General features: G+C 45.0%; 1 protein-coding gene across 1 annotated transcript in view; it reads right to left on the bottom strand.

Moving 5' to 3' along the window:
• tm9sf4 (transmembrane 9 superfamily protein member 4) overlaps positions 1 to 22,587 on the bottom strand; it is a 55,037-nt gene that overhangs the window by 13,448 nt on the left and 19,002 nt on the right. The window contains exons 7-12 of the mRNA XM_086005516.1: positions 21,665 to 21,783; positions 19,250 to 19,361; positions 15,490 to 15,560; positions 12,540 to 12,672; positions 12,366 to 12,447; positions 8,857 to 8,932 (exon numbers count right to left, since the gene is read on the bottom strand). Coding sequence (XP_085861642.1) covers positions 8,857 to 8,932; positions 12,366 to 12,447; positions 12,540 to 12,672; positions 15,490 to 15,560; positions 19,250 to 19,361; positions 21,665 to 21,783 — 593 coding nt within the window. The remainder of the gene's footprint in view (positions 1 to 8,856; positions 8,933 to 12,365; positions 12,448 to 12,539; positions 12,673 to 15,489; positions 15,561 to 19,249; positions 19,362 to 21,664; positions 21,784 to 22,587) is intronic.

Genomic DNA, 22,587 nt, shown 5'->3' with positions numbered 1-22,587 from the left:
AAACCAGAGCATGTCAGGAAGGAACAGAATGTATATAAAGATAAAGGTAAAGTAGTAAAGGGGGTAAAAGCAGGAATAAATTGTCACAAAAAATATTTAAAAGTTCTTTATCTGAAATGCACGCAGCATTCGTAACAAAATAGACGAGTTGACGGTACAAATAACTACACATGGGTATGATCTGGTGGCCATTACAGAAACATGGCTGCAAGGTGACCATGGCTGGGAACTAAACATCCAGGGGTATTTGACAATTAGGAAGGACAGACAGAAAGGAAAGGGGGGTGGGGTGGCTATGTTAATAAAGGATGGAATCACTGCAATAGTGAGAAATGATATTGGGTCAAAGGATCAGGATAGTGAAACAGTTTGGGTGGAGATAAGGAATAATAATAAGGGGAAAAAGTCACTAGTGGGCGTAGTCTATAGGCCTCCTAACAGTTGCAACTCTGTTGGTCGGAGTATAAATCAGGAAATAGTTGGGGCTTGTAATAAGGGAACAGCTATAATCATGGGGGATTTTAACTTTCATATTGACTGGACAAATCAAATTGGGCAGGGCAGCCTTCAGGAAGAGTTCATAGAGTGCATTAGGGACAGGTTCCTTGAGCAGTATGTTACTGAACCAACCAGGGGGCAGGCAATCTTAGATTTGGTCCTGTGTAATGAGACAGGATTAATAAAAAATGTCCTAGTAGAGGATCCCCTTGGAATGAGTGACCATAACATGGTTGAATTCCAAATTCAGTTGGAGGGTGAGAGAGTTGGATCTCAAACCAGCGTACTAAGCTTAAATAAAGGAGACTATGAAGGTATGAGAGCAGAGTTGACTAAAGTGGACTGGGAAAATAGATTAAAGTGTAAGACGGTACATGAGCAGTGGTGTACATTCAAGGAGATATTTCACAACTTTCAAGAAAAATATATTCCACTGAGGAAAAAGGGGCGTAAAAGAAAAGACAGCCATCCGTGGCTAAGTAAAGTAATAAAGGATAGTATCCGACTGAAAACCAAGGGCATATAAAGTAGCCAAATCTAGTGGGACGATAGAAGATTGGGAAGCATTTAAAAGCCAGCAAACAATAACTAAAAGATTAATTAAGAAAGGGAAGATAGATTATGAAAGTAAACTAGCAAAGAATATAAAAAGATAGCAAGAGTTTCTACAGTTATATAAAAACAAAAAGGGTGGCTAAAGTGAATGTTGGTCCTTTAAAGGATGAGACCGGGAAATTACTCGTGGGGAACATGGAGATGGCAAAAACGCTGAACAAATATTTTGTATCAGTCTTTACAGTAGAGGACATTAAAAATATCCCAACACTGGACAAACAGGGGGCTATAGGGGGGGGGGGGGGGGGAGGAGCTAAACACGATTAAAATCACGAAGGAGGTGGTACTCGGTAAGATAATGGGACTAAAGGCGGATAAATCCCCTGGATCTGATGGCTTACATCCTAGGGTCTTGAGAGAAGTGGTGGTGGGGATTGCGGATGCATTAGTGGTAATTTTCCAGAACTCCCTGGATTCAGGTAAGGTCCCAGCAGATTGGAAAACTGCTAATGTAATGCCCTTATTTAAAAAGGGCAGTAGACAGAAGGCTGGAAACTATAGACCAGTTAGCCTAACATCTGTGGTTGGTAAAATGTTGGAGTCCATTATTAAGGAAGCAGTAACAGGACATTTGGATAAGCATAATTTAATCGGACAGAGTCAGCATGGTTTTATGAAGGGGAAGTCATGTTTGACAAATTTGCTTGAATTCTTTGAGGACGTCACAAACAGGGTGGATAAAGGGGAACCAGTAGATGTGGTGTATTTGGACTTCCAAAAGGCATTTGACAAGGTGCCACACAAAAGATTACTGCACAAGTTAAAAAATCACAGGATTGGGGGTACTATACTGGCATGGGTGGAAGATTGGCTATCTAACAGAAAACAGAGTTGGGATAAATGGTTCATTCTCGGGTTGGCAATCTGTGACTAGTGGTGTTCCGCAGGGGTCAGTACTGGGACCCCAACTCTTTACAATCTATATTAACGATTTGGAGGAAGGGACTGAGTGCAACATATCCAAGTTTGCCGACGATACAAAGATGGGAGGGAAAGCAGTGAGTGAGGAGGACATAAAAAACCTGCAAAAGGACATAGACAGGCTAAGTGAGTGGGCAGAAATTTGGCAGATGGAATATAATGTTGGAAAGTGTGAGGTTATGCACTTTGGCAGAAAAAATCAAAGAGCAAGTTATTATCTAAATGGAGAGAAACTGCAAAGTGCTGCAGTACAAAGGGATCTGGGGGTCCTGGTGCATGAAACACAGAAGGTTAATATGCAGGTACAGCAGGTGATCAGGAAGGCCAATGGAATCTTGGCTTTTATTGCAAGGGGGATGGAGTATAAAAGCAGGGAAGTCTTGCTTCAGTTATACAGGGTACTAGTGAGGCCACACCTGGAATACTGCGTACAGTTTTGGTTTCCATATTTAAAAGATATACTTGCTCTCGAGGCAGTTCAGAGAAGGTTCACTCGGTTGATTCCAGAGATGAGGGGGTTGACTTATGAGGAAAGGTTGAGTAGGTTGGGCCTCTACTCATTGGAATTCAGAAGAATGAGAGGTGAGCTTATCGAAACATATAAAATTGTGAGGGGGCTTGATCGGGTGGATGCAGGGAGGATGTTTTCACTGATGGGTGAGACTAGAACTAGGGGGCATAATCTTAGAATAAGGGGCTGCCCTTTCAAAACTGAGATGAGGAGAAACTTCTTCACTCAGAGGGTAGTAAATCTATGGAATTTGCTACCTCAGAGAGCTGTGGAAGCTGCGACATTAAATAAATTTAAAATGGAGATAGACAGTTTCCGAGCTGACAAGGGAATTAGGGGTTATGGGGAGCGGGCAGGGAAGTGGACGGGAGTCGTGGTTCGGATCAGCCATGATCCTATTGAATGGCGGAGCAGGCCCGAGGGGCCGTATGGCCTACTCCACTCCTACTTCTTATGTTCTTATAAGGGAGAACCAGTGGATGTGGTGTATTTGGATTTTCAGAAGGCTTTCGATAAGGTCCCACATAAGAGATTAGCGTGTAAAGTTAAGGCACATGGGATTGGGGGCAAGGTATTGACTTGGATAAAGAACTGGTTGGCAGATAGAAAGCAAAGAGTTGGAATAAACGGGTCTTTTTCCGAGTGGCAGGCAGTGACTAGTTGGGTACCGCAGGGATCGGTCCTTGGACCCCAGCTATTCACAATATATATTAATGATCTAGACAAGGGAACTAGATGTAATATCTCCAAATTTGCAGATGACACAAAGCTGGGTGGACGTGTGCTGTGAGGAGGATGCCAAAAAGCTACAGGATGATTTGGACAGGTTGGGTGATTGGGCAGAAGCATGGCAGGTGCAATATAACGTGGATAAATGTGAGGTTATCCACTTGGGTGTCAAACAGGAAGGCAGATTATCTGAATGGCAATAGATTGGGAGAAGGAGAAGTGCAACGAGACCTGGGTGTCCTTGTGCACCAGTCGCTGAAGGTAAGCATGCATGTGCAGCAGGCGGTTAAGAAGGCAAATGGTATGTTGGCCTTCATAGCGAGAGGGTTTGAGTACAGGAACAAGGATGTCTTGCTGCAGTTGTACAGGGCCTTGGTGAGACCACATCTTGAGTATTGTGTGCAGTTTTGGTCGCCTTATCTGAGGAAGGATGTTCTTGCCATGGAAGGAGTTCAGAGAAGATTCACCAGGCTGATACCTGGGATGGCAGGAATGACGTATGAGGAGAGATTGGGTCGATAGGGCTTGTACTCGCTGGAGTTTAGAAGAATGAGAGGGGATCTCATTGAAACTTATAAAATTCTGGCAGGACTGGACAGACTAGATGCAGGGAGGATGTTCCAGATGGTCAGGGAATCCAGGAGTCACAGTCTAAGGATAAGGGATAGGCCTTTTAGGACAGAAATGAGGAAGAATTTTCTTCATCCAGAGTGGTGAACCTGTGGAATTCTCTACCAAAGAAGGCAGTAGAGGCCAATTCATTAAATATATTCAAGAAAGAGTTGGATATATTTCTTAAGGCTAAAGGGATCAAGCGGTATGGGGAGAAAGCAGGTACCGGGTGATACGCTTATCAATTACTTCATAAAAGGTGATGAGTCGAAGAAGAGATGATGAGTCGAAAGAAGAGATGAATAAGGCTTTTATTAGCTAAGAAGAGACCATGCTTCTTCGTGAGTGACTGAACAAGTCTGAACGAAACCCACACAGTGGTGGGTGGAGTCAGCTGAGGCATGCCTCCATACACAGCGCCACCCAGAGGTGGCAATATACAATACAGTGGTTTACCACATTCACCCCTTGTTTAATGTGAAGTCCGGCGGGGTGAAGGGTACTACAAGTTAAGTCTATCAGGAGGCCTTGTCTGACGTCCTGATCGTCGTGGTGGCGGCGGTGGTGTTGCAGCATCCGACGTCGGGTCTGGTGTCTGGGTGGTTGGCGAAGATTCCTGGGGCTTTGGCATGCCGTCTGCAGGGGTTGGGTTGGGAGGGGTGGTGGGGGATAACAGTGGTAAGGGGGATAACGGTGGTAAGGGGGATAACGGTGGTAATTCAGGGGTACCCGAGGGTGCGAGATCTCGTATGGAGACCGTGTCCTCCCGCCCGTCTGGGTATGTCACCCAGGCATACTGGGGGTTGGCGTGTAGGAGGTGCACCCGCTCGACCAGGGGGTCCGTTTTATGCGTCCTCACGTGCCTCCGCAGTAGGACGGGCCCAGGAGAAGTCAACCATGCCGGTAGCGAGGTTCCCGATGTAGACTTCCGGGGGAAAACGAACATTTTCTCATGAGGGGTCGCATTAGTGGCAGTACAAAGCAGTGACCGAATGGAGTGAAGCGCTGCAGGGAGGACCTCCTGCCAGCGGGAGGTCGGAAGGCCCTTAGATTTTAGTGCTAAGAGGACTGCCTTCCAAACCGTCGCGTTCTCCCTTTCCACCTGGCCGTTCCCCCGGGGGTTGTAACTGGTGGTCCTGCTCGTGGCGATACCTCTTGTTAGCAGGTACTGCCGAAGTTCGTCGCTCATGAACGATGAGCCCCTGTCGCTATGTATATAGCTGGGGAACCCGAACAGAGCGAAGATGTCATTCAGACACTTGATGACCGTGGTACTGGTCATGTCTGGGCAAGGGATGGCAAAGGGGAAACGGGAGTACTCATCAACTATGTTGAGGAAGTACACATTGCGGTCAGCGGAGGGGAGGGGCCCTTTAAAATCGACGCTCAGGCGTTCGAAGGGGCGGGTGGCCTTGATCAGGCTTGCTCTGTCCGGCCTATAGAAGTGCGGTTTGCACTCGGCGCAGATTTGGCAGCTCTTGGTCATGGTCCTGACCTCCTCGATGGAGTAGGGCAGGTTACGGGATTTGATAAAATGGAAAAACCTGGTGACCCCCGGGTGGCAGAGGTCATTGTGGAGGGACTGCAGCCTATCACTCTGCGCGTTGGCGCATGTACCACGTGATAGGGCATCTGGGGGCTCATTGAGTTTCCCTGGCCGATACAAGATATCATAATTGTAGGTGGAGAGTTCGATTCTCCACCTCAAGATCTTGTCGTTCTTGATTTTACCCCTCTGCTTATTATTAAACATAAAAGCTACTGAACGCTGGTCAGTGAGCAGGGTAAATCGTTTCCCGGCCAGGTAATGCCTCCAGTGACGCACCGCTTCTACAATAGCCTGGGCCTCCTTTTCGACGGAGGAGTGTCTCGTCTCGGGGCCCTGGAGGGTCCTTGAGAAAAAGGCCACGGGTCTGCCCGCCTGGTTAAGGGTCGCGGCTAGGGCGAAGTCGGAGGCATCGCTCTCCACTTGGAAGGGGATGGACTCATCCACCGCGTGCATTGCGGCCTTCGCGATATCGTTCTTGATAAGAGTGAAGGCTGCACACGCCTCTGGTGTCAGGGGGAAGGAGGTGGCTTTGATGAGGGGCCTGGCTTTGTCTGCATAGAGGGGCACCCACTGGGCGTAGGAGAAAAACCCCAGGCATCTCTTCAGTGCTTTTTGGCAGTGGGGAAGGGGTAGCTCCATTAGGGGGCGCATTCTGTCGGGGTCGGGCCCGATGACTCCGTTCTCCACCACGCAGCCGAGGATGGCCAGGCGCTTGGTGTGAAACATACATTTTTCCTTATTGTACGTTAGGTTCAGCCGTTGGGCCGTACGGAGGAAATTTGCTAGATTAACGTCGTGGTCCTGCTGGTCGTGGCCGCAGATGGTGACGTTATCCAAATAGGGGAAGGTTGCCCGAAACCCCGTTGGTGACGCCGAAGGGGACCCTAAGGAAGTGGTAGAGGCAGCCGTTTGCCTCGAAGGCAGTATACTGGCGGTCCTCATGGCGGATGGGCAGCTGGTGGTACGCTGACTTAAGGTCGATGGTGGAGAATACTTTGTATTGCGCAATCTGATTGACCATATCAGATATGCGAGGGTGGGGGTACGCGTCCAGCTGGGTGTACCGGTTTATGGTTTGGCTGTAGTCGATTACCATGCGGCGTTTTGCAGTGGTTTTAACGACTACAACCTGGGCTCGCCAGGGGCTAGTGCTACCTTCGATAATGCCCTCCTTCAAGAGCCGCTCCACCTCAGAGCTGATAAAAGCTCTGTCCCCGGCACTGTACCGCCTGCTTTTGGTAGCGATGGGTTTACAGTCGCGGGTGAGGTTAGCGAACAGGGGAGGGGGGGGGACTTTTAATGTGGAAAGGCTGCAGGTGGTTTGCAGCGGGCGATTTAAAAGTTGTTGGTTGCAGACTGTGAGTGGGGGGAGGGGTCCACCGTATGCTAGTGTGACACTCTTAAGGTGGCACTGAAAATCCAACCCTAGCAGGACGGCAGCGCAAAGACGGGGCAGGACTAGCAGTTTAAATTTTTGATATTCAGTGCCCCCTACTGACAGGGTCACCACACAGTAGCCGCTGATGTCCATTGACTGGGACTTGGACGCCATAGAAATGCGATGGTGCGTTGGCAGAATCGTGAGGGAGTGGCTACGTACCGTGTCGGGGTGGACGAAACTCTCTGTGCTCCCGCTGTCGATCAGGCAACTGGTGGCGCGGCCGTTTACCGCGATATCCATCATGGAGCTGGATAGATGGTGAGGGTGGCCTTGATCCAGCGTCACGGAGGCCAGTATGTGGCTTAGTGAGTCACTATAGTCATCCGCCGAGACGGTCGGTCGGTTCCGGTGACGAAATGGCGGTTGAGTGCGTTGGATACGATGGCGGCGGATGCCATGCGGCCGGGGGTACACAAAATGGCGGATAAGATGGCTGCTCCCACGGCCCGCACGCTGCGCTGCTGGCTGGCTTCCCCTTGCAGGCGTTAGCGTAATGGCCTTTCTTCCCGCAGCCCGAGCAGGTAGCTGTCTTAGCTGGGCAGTGCGCTCTGGGATGTTTTAACTGGCCACAGAAATAGCATTTTTGGGCCTGGTTACTGGGCATCGAAGCAGTTCTTACCGGAGGCTGCTGTCTCGGTTGGGTCGCTGCAGCGGTTGGTGCCGGGGGCGGCGGTCCCGTGTCCCACGGTTTCGATTGCCATGTCTCGGCGCCGTTACGGGGGTATGCCTCGAGGTTTCGGTGGGCCTCCTCTAACGAGAGCGCAAGGGCAATGGCCGTCTTCAGGTCGGGTTCCTTGCTTTCTAGCAGTCTCTGCCGGGTGTGGTCTGACTGGAGGCCCCTGACGAAGGCATCACAGGCGAGTCCCTGCGCGTGCTCCACAGCCGTTACCGCTTTACAATCGCAGTCTCTGCAGAGTGCCAGTAGCGCCCGTGCAAATGCCCCTACCGATTCTCCCGGTTGCTGCCTGCGGGATCCCAAGAGGTGTCGGGCGTAAATTGTGTTCACTGGGCGCGTATATTGCCCTTTTAGTAGCTCGAGGGCCGCCACGTACGTATTAGAGTCCCGGATTAGCATATATACTTGATGGCTCACCTGGGCGGTCAAAATTTTCAGTTTGTGATCCTCCTCTGTAACCTGTGAGATTGCGAGGAAGGATTCAAAGCAGCTCAGCCAGTGTTCAAACTTGGCTGATGCACCCACATCTTGAGGGTCGAGGTCCAGGCGTGGTGGTCTGAGGGCTCTCAGCAATGTCTGCTGTATCCGTTGCTGCTCCTCAGGTGTCGCCATTTAACTTTTAGCTAATAAAATTGATACGCTTATCAATTACTTCATAAAAGGTGATGAGTCGAAGAAGAGATGATGAGTCGAAAGAAGAGATGAATAAGGCTTTTATTAGCTAAGAAGAGACCATGCTTCTTCGTGAGTGACTGAACAAGTCTGAACGAAACCCACACAGTGGTGGGTGGAGTCAGCTGAGGCATGCCTCCATACACAGCGCCACCCAGAGGTGGCAATATACAATACAGTGGTTTACCACACCGGGTACTGATCTTGGATGATCAGCCATGATCGCATTGAATGGCAGAGCAGGCTCGAGGGGCCGAATGGCCTACTCCTGCCTTCTATGTTTCTATGTTTCCAAGACCTGAAATATTAAATACTTGAATGCAATTGAAAATCAACTTATAATGGGTGATTGTGAGGCTTTGAGCTAGCAACAGAAAATCGAGGCTACCTCTATTGTTGAACTCACCAACAAGCTTCAACACCAGGAGCCAAGCCTCGCAAAACTACACCATCATGCTTACAGTAGCTTTGAAATATACACTGAATTAGAATTGAACTATGGTTTTTAAAAAAAAATACTTTTCAAAGTAAATTTACACTGAACAAAAAAATATTTGCCCAAGTAACAACTAAGCTAGCAAAATTATTCCAAAGATTTGGCCAAATAAAAGTGTACGATGCGATGTACTTACGCAAAAAGCACCTTTCCGCCATCGATGGCCTTTTAGAGTGCGGTACAATCGGCCTGCAAAATAACCACCAAACAACCTGAAAAAAGAAACACATTTTCCGTAAGACTGACTGGATAAGCTTAGAGGTATACTGTTTACTAAATACAATCTCCCAACCTGTATTACTGGGTCTTACTGTACATGAGTACAGGTTGAGCGCCTCGAATCCGGCAACCTCGGGACCAAAGCAGAGCCAGTTTTCGGGTTTTTCCAGACTTCGGAACGTGTTTATGATGTCCGAAGTCCGGAAACGCCCGAGCCCAGGTTGCGATATTTCCGGTTTTTGGTAAGCCTCCCTCAGGATGTCCGGATTCCAGAACATTTGACAGATTCCGGAACATTCCGGATTTGGGACGCTCAACCTGCATTAGAGTTGCACTGTCTCGAGAAATGTCCAATTAAAGCCATTTCCTGAAAGCAATTAATTTGTTAACTGTTCTGGATTTTTAAAAGAATAGAATGTCATAGCACAAAAACATGCCATTTGATTTATCAACTCTACTGTTATTTTTCTCTTACCACCTACACTAATCTCTCTCTCCCACTCACTCCCCATATCCTTCAATATTACTATTTTTCAAGCAACTATTTAATTCCCTTTTAAAAGAATTTATAGATTCTGCTACAACATTTTGTCAGAGAATTTCACATTCTAACAACCCTGATTAAAGAATTATTTTCTAACTTTCACTTGAATTTTTGCACATATAGGAACAGTTTACTTCCTGGCACTTACAGGAGGAAGGACTAGTCAGTGTGAATTGAACGTTTCTGAAATGTACTTAAAGGAATAAGACAAGATAAAGATATGGCTTTATCCTTGATTATATTCTTCTGAAAAATATCTCCCCTTCTCCCTTTAAAATGTTACCCAATAACTCAAGTGCACTTTTTAAATTACTCACTGTTTAATCATTTCACAGTTACAAATTTGGGAGAGAAATAAGGCAGCATGGAATCCCTCACATTTTAATTCAATTCCTGCAAATGTTTTGTTAGCCAATTTGTGTATCTCTGATGTAAAGTCTCTACTTAGACCACCTACGTTGCCACAATCGATTTCCTAAGAATTATGGACGACGTCACCACAGATTCTCAGTTCATACGTAAAATAAACTCCACATGACATTCAAGGTAAAAGAACAAAATGAATCTTGCAGTAGTTTTTAATAAGAATTTAAATGTTATCTACCATTCACATCAAAATTTACTGCTGTATTTGCAGGAACAGCAACGGGAGGCAATGGCTGAGGTCATCGGAATATACAGGAAACTTTCGATTTACCAGCACCTAAATAACCGGAAATCTCGGTTAACCGGCAAAATTCAGGAGTAGGTTCAGGTAAGTTTTACTTCATATTGTACTTGCCTTCTCGATCTGTTGCTGTGCAAGGGTGTGGCTGCAGCTGTTGCTAAGCTACAGAGACGCTTGGAACTTGTGGCCATTGTTCTGAACCTGTTGCTAAGCAACAGGGTTTGTTGCTTTATACGGAGCTCTCATTTCTCCGTATCTTTTACTATAGCTTTCGGTTATCCGGAATTATTGATGAACCGGCACCACGTCGGTCCCGGATAAAAAAAAAAGTTTCCTGTAGGTAGGCCATTCAGCTTCGAGCCTAATCCGCCATTCAATTAGGCCGATTTGTACCTCGGCTCCATTTACCCGCCTTTGATCCATATCCCGATACCCTTACCTAACAAAAATTTATCGACCTCAGTCTTGACAATTTCAATTGACCCAGCATCCACAGCTTTTGAGAGAGAATTCCACATTTCTACTACCCTTTTTGTGTGGAAAAAAGTGCTTGCTGATTTCACTTCTGAATGGCCTAGTTCTAATTTTAAGAATGTGCCTCATTGTTCTGAATTGCCCGACCAGAGGAAGTAGCTTTTCTCTACCTACTCTATCAAATCTTTTTATCATTTCAAACACCTCAATTAGATCACCCCTTAACCTTCTAAACTCAAGGAAATGCAACCCAAGTTTAAGCAACCTTGTCCTCATAAATTAACGCTTTAAGTCCCAGTATAATTTTGGTATATCTGCACTGACCCTCCTCCAGGAAGGAATTATATCCTTCCCGAGGTGCGGTGCCCAGTACTGAACACAATCCTCTAGATGGGTTCTGACCAAGGCTCTGTACAGCTGAAGCATAAGTTTCTCCCCTGTTGAGATAAAGGCCAACATTCCGTTAGCCTTTTGGATTACTTTTGTACCTGTGCACTAGCTTTTAGTGATGTGTGTACTTGGACACCCAAATCCCTTTGCTCCTCCAGTTTCCAATCTCTCACCATTAATTAAGAAAATATTCTGATTCATCTTTCTTGGATCCAAAGTGGATTAACTCACTCTTACGTTGAGCTCCATCTGCCAGTTTTGCCCACTGAATCTGTATGCCCTTTTGTAACTTCCTGCTCCCATCTACACAATGTACTATTCCTCGTAACTTAGTGACATATGCAAATTTGGATATACAACTCTCTATTCCTTCGTCCAAGTCATTGATATATATGTTGAAAAGCAGAGGTCCCAGTACAAATCCTTGGGAACTTCGTCACACTCTGCCAATCAGAATACATTCCATTTATCCCTACTCCCTGTCTCTCAACCAATTGTCAACCCATGTCCTAAGGTTACCTCCAATTCCATGCAGTCTAATTTTTGCTAATAATCTCTTGTGCGGAACCTTATTAAATGCCTCCCGGAACTCTATATAGACAACACCCATAGACACTCCCCTGTCCATCTGGTTCGTGACCTCAAAAAGTTCAACTAGATTATTCAGACACAAGCTGATTCAATGTGGAATGTGACACAACTAGTGCTGTCCTACAGGTCTTTTCCTCCCAGCTGGCCTGACCTGGAACTATGCTTCTTCAACCAGCTGCAACTCTAGGCCACTAGAGTACTGAGGGAAGCCATACACATTTTGAAAGACTTCTTCACAATGAATTTTCTCATGACAGATACCATTGCTGCACTCAGCACAGGCCATGCAATTCCAGAAACTGAATTATCTGAAGAAAATGCAAGCACTCCTTATGGGTATCGGCAATGAGGAAGAATCCATGGCAAGGTCAGTTTTCAAGCCAGCAATTAAAGTTGAAGATGAGCCAACCTACCAGTCAACTATCGACATGAAAATTAGAGAACACGTTCAGAACCTGAAAGCTGATATCAATAGTTTTCCCTTACCGTGTTGATAGTAGAACTGTTAAAGATGGGAGAAAAGAAAACTTGGATCCACTTTTGGAACAAAGGATGTTATGTGCACATGCCTCTAGATTGGGGGAGGGGGAAGAGGAGAAGCGAGATACAATTGTCTGGTGCTTGTATGATACCAGAGGCTGATCCAATGGTTGCGCCCCAATTTGCATGATAATCTGTTTATTATGTACAGGGAGTCTGAATAAGGAGGAAAATTATCTAGTGCTTGAAATTCAGCATATTGAAAAATCAGTTAACATACCCCATGAACATGAAGAGGAAACAAGCAGTTGTCATCAGCGCCCCTCTGCTGGATGGTGATAGCATTCCCAACATGGCAACAACTGAAAATGAATGCATTTGCAACTTTAGAAAAAGCTCTGAAAATCCCAGCTGATCATATTTTGAAGGAAGAGATATGATGGCAAATACTCACTGATTACAATTAGGATCATGCAGAATAATTGGATCCCAGATCCTAAGAGAGAGCTCAGAATCATGGGATACTGAGGTGGCCTGAACACATCACCATGGACCAGTTTCCAACCAGATTCTTCCATTGTGTCTTCCTACAAGCACCAAATTTAAAGTCCCGTGAGGATGAATCTTAGATTAAAAATGTTGCACATTATTTTCACCCCACTTTGGCCAATACATAACACAAGTGCATCAAGAAAGCAGGTAGGCAACCATTTCCCCGTCTCCTAAATAAAAGAGCCAGAATAGCTTTGTGTTCATTTCTATTTACATTTTCTATTGAATTTTGGGAAACGGTGTGTCATTTTCCTGGTTTCCCATGTGAATCTCATCCAAAGTTGTTATTTCTGCTCTACTTTGTTGATAATTTTTGTACTCAATGGGGCTGTGCTAAAAATAGAACACTTCCACTTTTGTATCATGCAATGTAGCAGCCCAAGATCAAGTACATTGTACAGTAACCGTCTCTTTACTCAGATGTACCTTAATTCCAACTTTGGGGCCATAAGAATGTGTTCGTGCATGGTACTTTCTCGTTCTTTTCCCGCATACCAGCCTTCCTCTGGCATCTCGTAAAACTGGAAATTTAGCGCAAATTATGGGTCGTTTTGTGCTGTGAAAACATGTCCACTAGCAACTAGGATGACACTGCCCAAACCTATTTCACATGAAGGATTATTATAACCAGAGGGGAAACATTCATCCCATGTGTCTCAGCTGGGTCTAAACCCAGGTCCTAAAAGTGAACGATCACTGTGTGAACTTGCTAAATCCAGATCCTCGATTTTCTCTCTACAGCACAAATGGAAGATGTGACAATACGAGACAGACGGAAGAAAGAGTAAAAACACATAAAAATATAGAAAATAAGAGAAACAAGAACAAAAACCACAGGTTAACGTTTCAGGTTGACGATGAAACGTTAACTCTGTTTCTCTCTCCACAGATGCTGCCTGACCTGCTGAGTATTTCTAGCATTTTGTGTTTTTATTTGGCGATCTAATGTTACACCATGTAAAGTGCTTCCCCATATCAATTTTTAATACCAGCAAAACACCCCCCCCCCCCCAACCCTGCCAAAATTCAAACCATTGTTTGTCTTAGTAGGTTTGAGTTAATTTTGCACTAGTAAAGCTAGTTGATCTCGAAGCATTGTTTATGGATAGTTTAGAGAGCTGGAAGTACAATTCTCTGTCTACAGAGTTGCTGTTGCTACTTTATCTTGAAACAGTCTTGCAATAGCTTAGTTTAGATGGTGAATAACCCTTAAATAGTTATGGACAATGATTTAATTTGTCAGAGGATCAATTTTCTTTTAATTGTTGGGCACTGTATAATTATATGATTTGTTCTGGAATGGAACTTAAAATAGTTCTCAGGAAAAAATAAATTAGGTTCATCATTCCCATTATCTTCTGTAAGAAATCATGACAGCAAAAACAAAATCACAGCACTCTGCTTTCAAAGCAGAGTTTTCCCCATTCAGTTTGGCATATTACAATGGACCAGATTAAAACTCAAGAAATATACAGCACATGCTCAAAGCACAGTAGGACATACAGGGCTAGAAATTCACTTTGGGCCCGCCAGCTGGCTAGCGCCCAGAAGTTAGCGCTGCGCGCGGAGCCAGTTGCGCCCGTCGGAAATTCAGTTTCTGCGCCCCAAAATCGAAACCGGCCGCTATTCCAGGGTGTGCCCGCCCCCGCTTGGGGTGCTGAAACTGAATTTCGGCGCGCTAGGTGCCGCAGCGCCACCCGCTGCGGAGCGGCAGGCTGCGGTACTGCAGGCCTTCCTCCTTCTCTTAAGGGGGAGGTGCCTGCAACGGGGAGATCGCCGCTTGATAGTGCCGGCAAATGTGCCCGGCACCACGGAGAAGTGCCGGGCTCCCGGAAAACAGCCGGCAATGCCAGGGGGGGGGGGGGGGTGGGTGGAGGAAGCCGGGGAAGGAGGTGTGGGCAGGCGGCCGCCCGCACCTCCGCCTTAACTCGCCCCACTAAGGCTGCAGGACGGCCCCGTCTTCACATCGTTGTTTGTGGCCGCTGCGGAAGAGGCGGCCACAACTAAATATGGGGGTCGGGGCGGAACCGGGGCACTGCGCACACCGATGACGTCATCGGTGTCAGCGCAGCGCTACCGGCTACCGCCGCGCTGAATATCAGCGCAAACTCAAGTGGCGCAGAAGCCCTCTTTGGGCGGTAACTGGGCGCAAAGCCCACTGAATTTCTAGGCCACAGGGTTTGTGAAGGCAGAGAGGCACGGTCTGGTCACACTTGCAAGACGACCCAAAAAATATCATGACTAAAGGCCCAGGTAAATAATCCAAGTTTTGGGAAGAGTAAGGCAGAAAGTTATTTTAGTTACTAGAAAATGGGATGGGTGAATTTATTGCTTAATTTTGTTTTTTTGCTTTCAGAACGGTTAATGTAGGCATTTGTTATAAAGTTTACTTGTATGGGCATATAGTTGGAGGTGGAAGAGTTTGAGGAACAACATGGATGCTGAAATGACTTGCAATAATTGTATCAGAGGCAGTACCTGTTTGTGTTTTTAATTGGTTAAGGAATGTAAGCCAGTTGGACTACTTTGAGCCTTAAATACTTTTTTTGCTCTACAGGGATGGGCAATAAATGCTGGCCTTGCCAGCGACGCTCAGATCCCATAAGCAAATTTAAAAAAAAAAATGCAGTGTACCAGATGGAAAACTTTTATATAGATGTGCAAGTTCCACCCCCCCCCCCCCCCCAAAAGAGTGTGGTGTGCAAGCTGAATATTTGAACCAGTTGTCGCAGGAAGACGGGATTTTCTCCTGGAACTGCCAGCAACTCGTGTGTGTGTGTGCGCGTGTGTGTGTAATACCCTCCTTATTCCCAAGTCAGATTCTGTTTGAGATCACTGGTCAAAATACATACAATGTCATCTTCTCGGTTATAGTTCGCAATGTCCTTCCTGAGAGTTCGAATGATTATCATGCTGAGAATTCCTGAGAAAGGAAGAAAAGAAAGTTTAAAAATCAGGCTTTCAAAGATGAAAGTTGAATAATGTCAACATTTTCAGATTGTTGGGGCATGGGCTCGAATTTCAGCTCCGCCATCAGTCAAGGCACCAGCAAGAGATGGAAAAATGTTTTCCCCTCAAGAGTGTGTGGAAAAATTACACAGGGTTTTTTCAAATGATTAACTGCAAGACTTGTGTTCTGGAGAATTCCTTTAAGTAATACTCCATTAAAGGTACGCATTTCTGAGCAGGATGGAGGGAATGCATCACAAAATAAACCACTTAATTTTCCTGTTGCTGCCAAGGATTCAAGACACGAGTACTACACTTGTGTAGTGAAAAATCATAGTGTAATTATCCACCGAAGATGAGAAATTCCATTTCTAAGTAGTTTTCTAGTAGCAGCCTAGTTACAACCTAACAATCTAGACGTAAATAAAAACAGAAAATGCTGCAAATACTCAGCAGGTCAGGCAGCATCCGTGGAGATGGGGGCAAGGTATTGACTTGGATAGAGAACTGGTTGGCAGACAGAAAGCAAAGAGTTGGAATAAACGGGTCTTTTTCCAAGTGGCAGGCAGTGATTAGTGGGGTACCGCAGGGATCGGTCCTTGGACCCCAGCTATTCACAATATATATTAATGATCTAGACAAGGGAACTAGATGTAATATCTCCAAATTTGCAGACAACACAAAGCTGGGTGGGTGTGTGCTGTGAGGAGGATGACGAGAAACTCCAGGATGATTTGGACAGGTTGGGTGATTGGGCAGAAGCATGGCAGATGCAATGTAATGTGGATAAATGTGAGGTTATCCACTTTGGTGGCAAAAACAGGAAGGCAGATTATCTGAATGGCAATAGATTGGGAGAAAGAGAAGTGCAACGAGACCTGGGTGTCTTTGTGCACCAGTCACTGAAGGTAAGCATGCAGGTGCAGCAGGCGGTTAAGAAGGCAAATGGTATGTTGGCCTTCGTAGCGAGAGGGTTTGAGTACAGGAACAAGGATGTCTTGCTGCAGTTGCACAGGGCCTTGGTGAGACCACATCTTGAGTAGTGTGTGCAGTTTTGGTCGCCTTATCTGAAGAAGGATGTTCTTGCCATGGAAGGAGTTCAGCGAAGATTCACCAGGCTGATACCTGGGATGGCAGGAATGACGTATGAGGAGAGATTGGGACGATTGGGCTTGTACTCGCTGGAGTTTAGAAGAATGAGAGGGGATCTCATTGAAACTTATAAAATTCTGACAGGACTGGAAAGACTAGATGCAAGAAGGATGTTCCCGATGGTCAGGGAGTCCAGAACCAGAGGTCACAGTCTAAGGATAAGGGGTGGGCCATTTAGGACAGAAATGAGGAGGAATTTCTTCACCCAGAGAGTGGTGAACCTGTGGAATTCTCTACCACAGAAGGCAGTACAGGCCAATTCATTAAACATATTCAAGAAGGAGTTGGATATATTTCTTAAAGGCTAAAGGGATCCAGGGGTATAGGGAGAAAGCTGGGACCGGGTCCCGAAATTGGATGATCAGCCATGATTGCATTGAATGGCGGAGCAGGCTCGAGGGGCCAAATGGCCTACTCCTGCTCCTATCTTCTATGTTTCTATGAGAGAGAAACGGAGTTAACATTTCAGGTTGATGACCTTTCGTCAGAACTAGAAAAAGTTAGGGATGTAACAAATTTTAAAGCAGGGGCAGGGAAAGGTATGTGATGGGGTGGAAGGCAGGAGTGATTAAATGACAAAAGATATGATAGTGCAAAGCAAAAGGAAATGGTAATGGGACAAGTAAAGAAACAAAAGATGGGCCTAGAAGAGGTGTAAATGGGTATAGCAGAATCATCAACAGCTGCCATCTGAAAAAATAGGGGCAGAGGTTATGGTCTGGACATAAGCAGTTGTCAGATTCAGCATCATAGTCAGCCCTAAGACAAGCTTTGATTATGTGATAGAAAGATTACATAGTTTGTATGTCTTTTTTCATTTTTCAAATGCTATGTATTCTTCACACACAACAGGAATAAATCCCAACTTGATATGGTTTCCCCAGAACCAGAGCATTTAAATATTTAATTGTGTACACACACGACAGCTATTTGGGGTGTTACTGAGAACTCTACCGAGAGTCCCCATCACAGGGCAATTTTCTTCTTTAATTAATTGGGTGTGTTTTGCAGTTGGCTTATGTAATATTTGGTACCAAATTGCTGAAGTGCTCTGAACACCAACTGCTGTTAACAAGACCCTACAGTAGCTCAGCAATGATGCACCTCCCAGTCCCAAAAGGGGGCAACAGGTTCGTGGCATTGGCTGGTACCGGAAGGTCCTTGGTACCTATTGGTGCCGATAAGGGTTTGACAATGGGCAATTTTAAATAGCTGGAGATCAGCAACTTCCAACTAAAGTCTTCTCAATGTTTCCCTCAATTATACGGGATATACAGTTCTAGGTCTATTTGGAGAACCCACAACAAACATCAGGCAATGGTGGCGTTTCACTGACAAGCATTTGCTGTATTTATTGTGCCCATCTTCAGATGTGAATAGGCTATTGCATTTTGCATAGTATTTGAAACTGCTTTCAAAAATTGGTGTCAGCGTTAGGTTAGGACCAATGTCCTAACTATTGAAATCCTATATTGCTGTGGTCAGAATAGATAGCTGGACTACATCTACTAGAGTTGAGTGGAGGCACACTCACTGTGCTGTTTGTTTTGCCTACTTCACGCCATCTTTGACATGGCTGCCTTGAGTTTGTGTAGTTGGTTGATGTTTGTTGCTTTATGACCTGAACTGACCCCAGCACAGCTGGTTTCTGAGCCTTTTGGGAGGCTACATCGTGTTAATTGAAATTCATCTTGGAGGTTTGCCAGCATTGGCACCATGATTTTCCTGGGGAAAAACTTTGAAAAAGAACAGACTGACCAGTTGAAAACAGAATATACTTCTAAGATTACATGGACTATCTAATCTAAAATACTCCGGAGGAGGAAGTTGGAGCATTTTCCCAATACTTCATTAAGAAATGTAATGCACAAGCACAACTTTTAGCTTGGGAAAATATGAACTGGCACAATGGCACAGATCCTGGGGTTTATTAAATTAAGTGTAGGAGACATGTGTGGCATACCTATCTGGTATGTCATGACATTTTTATGCATGTTCGGTATGTAGTTTCTCCAAAACCAAATGAACTTAGTCTCTGCTTTTACAAAATGCAGCTAAGATACATAATGAAGAAGGAGGAGGTGTCTTAACTGCCACAGAGATAGCTGGTTCATATTAAATATTATACAGAATGTGCAGCACATAAACAGGCCATTCATCCCAACTGGTCCAAGCTGGTGTTTATGCTCCACACGAGCCTCCTCCCATCCCTCTTCATCTAACTCTTATCAGCATAACCTTCTATTCCTTTCCCCCTATGTGTTTATCTAGCTTCCTCTTAAATGCATCGATGCTAGCCACTTCAACTACTCGTTGCATTAGCGAGTTCCATATTCTAACCACTCTCTAGATAAAGAAGTTTCTCCTGAATTATTAGTGACTATCTTATATTTATGGCCCCTAGTTTTGGTCTCCTTCACAAGTGGAAACATCCTCTCTACGTCTACCCTATCAAACCCTTTCATAATCTTAAATAGTTCTGAATGAAAAGTGTAACAATAATCAACTCACCAGAGAGGAAGAAAACTACAACCACCGAATTCACAATTGAGAACCAGTGAATCTGTACATCACTCATGGTTAAGTAGGTGTCCCAGCGAGATGCCCATTTAACAAGACTGCCCTAGAAATACAAAATACAGACAATTCTGCATAACATTTTACATTATATACATATTCTCCGTAAATAATTTGGCATTAATTTGACACTAAATAGTTTCATGTTGTAGTAGTTTAATTGCACAGTCTGAACAAACTTTTACAATAACCTGAAGCCAGAGCAACAATACAGAAGTCAACTGTAAACCTTCAGGTCACCATGACATACTAGGTGTTCATACGCACAAACAAAATCAGATGTTATTTTCTAGTGCACAATCCAAAAAATGATGAACCACAAAGCTATGCACTAATAGCTTATGTCCCTCAGATTCAGAGATACACACTTTCACTCCACAAAATCTCCAAAACTGCAATATGAGAGTTTGGAGTGCATGTGAAGAGAAAAAGATTGGTGAAGTCAAGCGTAGGTCCCTTGCAGTCAGAATCAGGGGAATTTATAATGGGGAACAAAGAAATGGCAGACCAATTAAATACATATTTCGGTTCTGTCTTCACAAAGGAGGACACAAATAACCTCCCAGAAATGTCGGGGAACATAGGGTCTGATGAAAGGGAGGAACTGAAAGAAATCAGTATTTGTAGGGAAATGGTGTTAGAGAAATTGATGGGATTGAAGGCCGATAAATCCCCAGGGCCTGATAATCTACATCCTAGGGAACTTAAGGAAGTGGCCCTAGAAATAGTAGATGCATTGCTGATCATCTTCCAACATTCGATGGAATCTGGAACAGTACCCATGGATGGGAGGGTAGCTAATGTTACCCCACTATTCAAAAAAGGTGGTAGAGAGAAAACGGGGAATTACAGACCGGTAAGCCTGACATCGGTAGTGGGGAAAATGCTAGAGTCCATTATAAAAGATGTAATAGCAGAGCACTTGGAAAACAGTGACAGGATCGGACAAAGTCAACATGGATTTACAAAAGGTAAATTGTGCTTGACTAATCTACTGGAATTTTTTGAGGATGTAACTAGTAAAATAGATAAGGGAGAACTAGTGGATGTGGTGTATTTGGACTTTCAGAAGGCTTTCGATAAGGTCCCACATAAGAGATTAGCGTGTAAAGTTAAGGCACATGGGATTGGGGGCAAGGTATTGACTTGGACAGAGAACTGGTTGGCAGATAGAAAGCAAAGAGTTGGAATAAACGGGTCTTTTTCAGAGTGGCAGGTAGTGACTAGTGGGGTACCGCAGGGATCGGTCCTTGGACCCCAGCTATTCACAATATATATTAATGATCTAAACAAGGGAACTAGATGTAATATCTCCAAATTTGCAGACGACACAAAGCTGGGTGGGCGTGTGTGCTGTGAGGAGAATGCCGAGAAACTACAGGATGATTTGGACAGGTTGGGTGATCGGGCAGAAGCATGGCAGATGCAATATAACGTGGATAAATGTGAGGTTATCCACTTTGGTGGCAAAAACAGGAAGGCAGATTGTTATCTGAATGGCAATAGAATGGGAGAAGGGGAAGTGCAACGAGACCTGGGTGTCCTTGTGCACCAGTCGCTGAAGGTAAGCATGCAGGTGCAGCAGGCGGTTAAGGTGGCAAATGGTATGTTGGCCTTAATAGCGAGAGGGTTTGAGTACAGGAACAAGGATGTCTTGCTGCAGTTGTACAGGGCCTTGGTGAGACCACATCTTGAGTATTGTGTGCAGTTTTGGTCGCCTTATCGGAGGAAAGATATTCTTGCCATGGAAGGAGTTCAGGGACGATTCACCAGGCTGATACCTTGGATGGCAGGAATGATGTATGAGGAGAGATTGGGTCGATTGGGCTTGTACTCGCTGGAGTTTAGAAGAATGAGAGGGGATCCCATTGAAACTTATAAAATTCTGGCAGGACTGGACAGACTAGATGCAGGGAGGATGTTCCCAATGGTCGGGGAATCCAGAACCAGGGGTCACAGTCTAAGGATAAGGGGTAGGCCTTTTAGGACAGAAATGGAGGAGGAATTTCTTCACCCAGAGAGTGGTGAACCTGTGGAATTCTCTACCACAGAAGGCAGTAGAGGCCAATTCATTAAATATATTCAAGAAAGAGTTGGATATATTTCTTAAAGGCTAAAGGGATCAAGGGGTATGGGGAGAAAGCAGGGACCGGGTACTGAATTTGGATGATCAGCCATGATCACATTGAATGGCGAAGCAGGCTCGAGGGGCCGAATGGCCTACTCCTGCTCCTATCTTCTGTTTCTACCCATCAGCACTGAATGAGCCGAGTCAGCAAACACAGATGCTCTAGAATTGACTCATGTAGGGTTCTATACAGACACTTGGATATCTGACATTATGCTTACCTCCCAACGGACAGAGTAAGTGAAAAGCACATCATTTTCTTTGTTGGGATCAATTTCCTGGGGAAGAGAGCCTGCGGCCTCGGGCAGGATGCAATTTCCTTTCTCATCAGCTTTCAGATCTGGGATAAAAGGTAAAATGACAATTCAATACACAGTTTTATAACAGCCAAATATTTATTGGGCTCAAACATAATGAGTAAATATTCCAAAAATTAAGTAATGAGACAAGTATTTCTTTAGCTCAGAAAAATGCTAACTGTACAGACTGAATTTGTTATCACAATATGGTTAAGAAGCCACCTGTAATTGATCACTTACCCAAATTCTGTGAACAAGCGAGCCTTAGTATTGTGCCCATTTTTTCTGGTTTAACTTTCCCCTCCAGAATAACTTGTTATTAAAAATGTTTGCTAATTTTTTTTAAAAAAAGGGGGAATTCACCTTTCCAATATTATTAACTGACCTAAAATTTATTATGTTGGGGGTGGGGAAAGGTAGTTCAAACTGAGCACTGTACAAATACAATCTGAAGAAAAGAAAAATTGCAGGTACTGCTGCCAAGTATATAAATGCAGCAGCCATTATTGGCCACAGTAAGATCCCACAATGGCAATTAATCTGTTTTTTTTTTTTAATGGTGGCCTTGACCGAGGGAGAAATATTGGCCAGGACATTAAGAGAACTCTTTAAAGTAATTGGCAGAAGGATTAGAGGGGAGTTGAGGAGAACGTTTTTTACCCAGAGGGTGGGGGTCTGGAACGCACTGCCTGAAAGGGTGGTAGAGGCAGAAACGCTCATCACATTTAAAAAGAATTTGGATATGTACTTGGAGGTGCCGTAACCTAAAAGGCTGCAGACTAAGAGCTGGAAAGTGGGATTAGGCTGAATAGCTCTTTTTCAGTCGACATAGACACAATGGGTCG

Source organism: Somniosus microcephalus, chromosome 13 (assembly GCF_052327205.1).
Source record: "Somniosus microcephalus isolate GS21.2 chromosome 13, FLI_Smic_1.0, whole genome shotgun sequence".
Classification (NCBI taxonomy): Eukaryota; Metazoa; Chordata; class Chondrichthyes; order Squaliformes; family Somniosidae; genus Somniosus; species Somniosus microcephalus.
This window is presented reverse-complemented; position numbering and strand designations above follow the sequence as displayed.